The sequence below is a fragment of the Humulus lupulus genome, chromosome 1 (genome assembly GCF_963169125.1).
Source record: "Humulus lupulus chromosome 1, drHumLupu1.1, whole genome shotgun sequence".
Classification (NCBI taxonomy): Eukaryota; Viridiplantae; Streptophyta; class Magnoliopsida; order Rosales; family Cannabaceae; genus Humulus; species Humulus lupulus.
The window spans coordinates 56,423,756-56,426,127 of NC_084793.1; the positions used below are offsets into that span (position 1 = coordinate 56,423,756).

General features: G+C 41.1%; 1 protein-coding gene across 1 annotated transcript; it reads left to right on the plus strand.

Annotated features, from left to right (window-relative positions):
- The first annotated feature begins 252 nt into the window (after nucleotides 1–252).
- On the plus strand, nucleotides 253–636 carry LOC133815014 (uncharacterized mitochondrial protein AtMg00860-like). The gene has a single exon (XM_062247911.1). It carries the CDS (start codon nucleotides 253–255, stop codon nucleotides 634–636), a length of 384 nt encoding a protein of 127 aa, XP_062103895.1.
- The last annotated feature ends 1,736 nt before the right edge of the window (nucleotides 637–2,372 follow it).

Consider the following 2,372-nt stretch of genomic DNA (forward strand, 5'->3'; position numbering starts at 1 on the left):
TTCCTGCCGATGTCTTTTGGACTCACTAATGCCCCAGCGGCATTCATGGACATGATGAATAGTGTATTTAAGGACTACTTTGATAAATTCATAGTGGTGTTTATAGACGACATCCTTATATATTCAAAGACTAAGGAAGAGCATGCGGAACACCTGAGGTTGACGCTCAATAGACTACAAGAGCATCAACTATATGCTAAGTTCTCTAAGTGTGAATTTTGGTTGGAACGAGTGACCTTCCTAGGGCATATAATGTCCAAGAATGGAATAGCAGTTGATCCAGGAAAGATCGATGCCATTAGAGACTGGCCCCAACCCAGGAATGTCTCAAAGGTTCGAAGCTTCTCAGGGTTAGCGGGTTATTACCAGAAGTTTTTCGAGGGTTTTTCTAAGATTGCCACACCCTTGACAAACTTAACCGGCAAACACAAAAATTTCACTTGGATGGAGAAGTGTGAAGAAATCTTTCACACTATGAAGGATAAGTTGATCTCTGCACCTATCCTTTATGTTCCCACAAAGGGTGGGATGTTTGTGGTGTATTGTGACGCATCGAAGAACGATTTAGGTTGCATATTGATGCAAAATGGGAAGGTGGTAGTCTATGCTTCAAGGAAACTCAAGGACTATGAGTAGAGATATCCCACTCACAATCTTTAGTTAGCAACAATCATGTTTGCACTAAAAATATGGAGACATCACCTTTATGGGGATAAATGTGAAATTTACACCGATCACAAAAGTCAGAAGTACTTCTTCACTTAGAAAGAGTTGAATATGAGACAACGGAGGTGGTTAGAATTAGTAAAGGATTATGATTTTTAAATTCTATACCACCCAAGAAAGGCTAATATGGTGGCAGATGCATTAAGTAGGCGAGGACATGGGAGTGTCTCAGCTCTGAGCACAATAGAGATACCTCTGCAGAAATAGATTATAAATGTCAGAATTGAGTTAGTAACAGGAGTCCTAGGAAACCTCACTTTGCAATCCTCCCTATTGGAACAGATTAGAGAATGACAGAAAGTGGATGAAGCCCTAAGGAAGCAAGAGGCTTTGGTATAGGAAAGTGGTAGCGGTGACTTCACTATGTCTAACGGTGGATTGCTGCAATATAAGGATAGGATCTATGTTCCTAAAAATGATGAGATTAAGGAAAGTATTATGGAAGAGGCGAATACAACACCCTATTCTTTACATCCAGGATCGACTAATATGTACAAGACCTTAAAGTGTTGTATTGATGGCCTGGAATGAAGAAAGATGTTGCGGAGTTTGTTGCTAGGAGTTTGACATGTCAGCAAGTCAAAGCAGAACACCAAAGGCCAGCCGGGCTACTCCAGCCTCTATATGTTTCGGAATGGAAATGGGAAGACATGGCGATGGATTTTGTGGTAGGGTTACCTAGGACCACAAAACAACATGATTCTGCTTGGATTATAGTGGACATGCTCACTAAGTCCGCCCATTTTCTACCACTTAAGACCACCTACTCAGTGGATCAGTGTGCAGAGTTGTATGTGAGAGAGATAGTGAGACTTCATGGGGTTCCAAAGTTGAATATTTCTGATCAAGGGTTAGTTTTCACATCGAACTTTTGGAAGGGATTGTAGAAAGCTATGGGTACACATTTGAAGTTCAGTAACATTTTTCATCCCCAGACTTATTGGCAGTTTGAGAGGACTATTCAGATCCTAGAAGATATGTTGAGATGTTGTGTGTTGGACTTTTTGAAGTCTTGGAGTCAATATCTACCCCTAATGGAGTTCTCCTATAACAATAGTTATTAGTCCAATATTGGGATGGCTCCCTATGAGATGCATTATGGGTGCAAATGTAGATCTCCCTTGCATTGGGATGAGGTTGGGGAGATGCATATTTTAAGCCTTGAGGCAGTTAGGGAAGCCAACGAGGTGATTGAGAAAATTTGCCAAAGGATGCTTACCGCTCAAAGTAGGCAAAAGGGCTATGCTGACCTTGAGAGAAGGGACATCGAGTTTTTAGTGGGCGAGTTTATGTTCTTGAGAGTCTCGCCAATGAAGGGTGTTATGCGTTTTGGGAAGAAAGGAAAATTAAGACTGAGATTTATAGGTCCATTTGAGATTTTTGACAGAGTTGGGCAAGTTGTGTACCGTTTAGCACTGCCCCCAACACTAGCTGAAACGCATAACGTCTTTCATATCTTGATGTTGCATAAGTATGTGTCAAATCCCTCTCATGTTCTGAGTTATGAGTTGTTAGAGCTGAAGTAGGACCTGAGTTACAATGAGCAGCCAGAGTGTATTATCGAAAAGGGAATCAAGGAACTGAGATCCAAAATGATTCCATTAGTTAAGGTCTTGTGGAAGAATAGCACAGAAAAAGAAGCAACA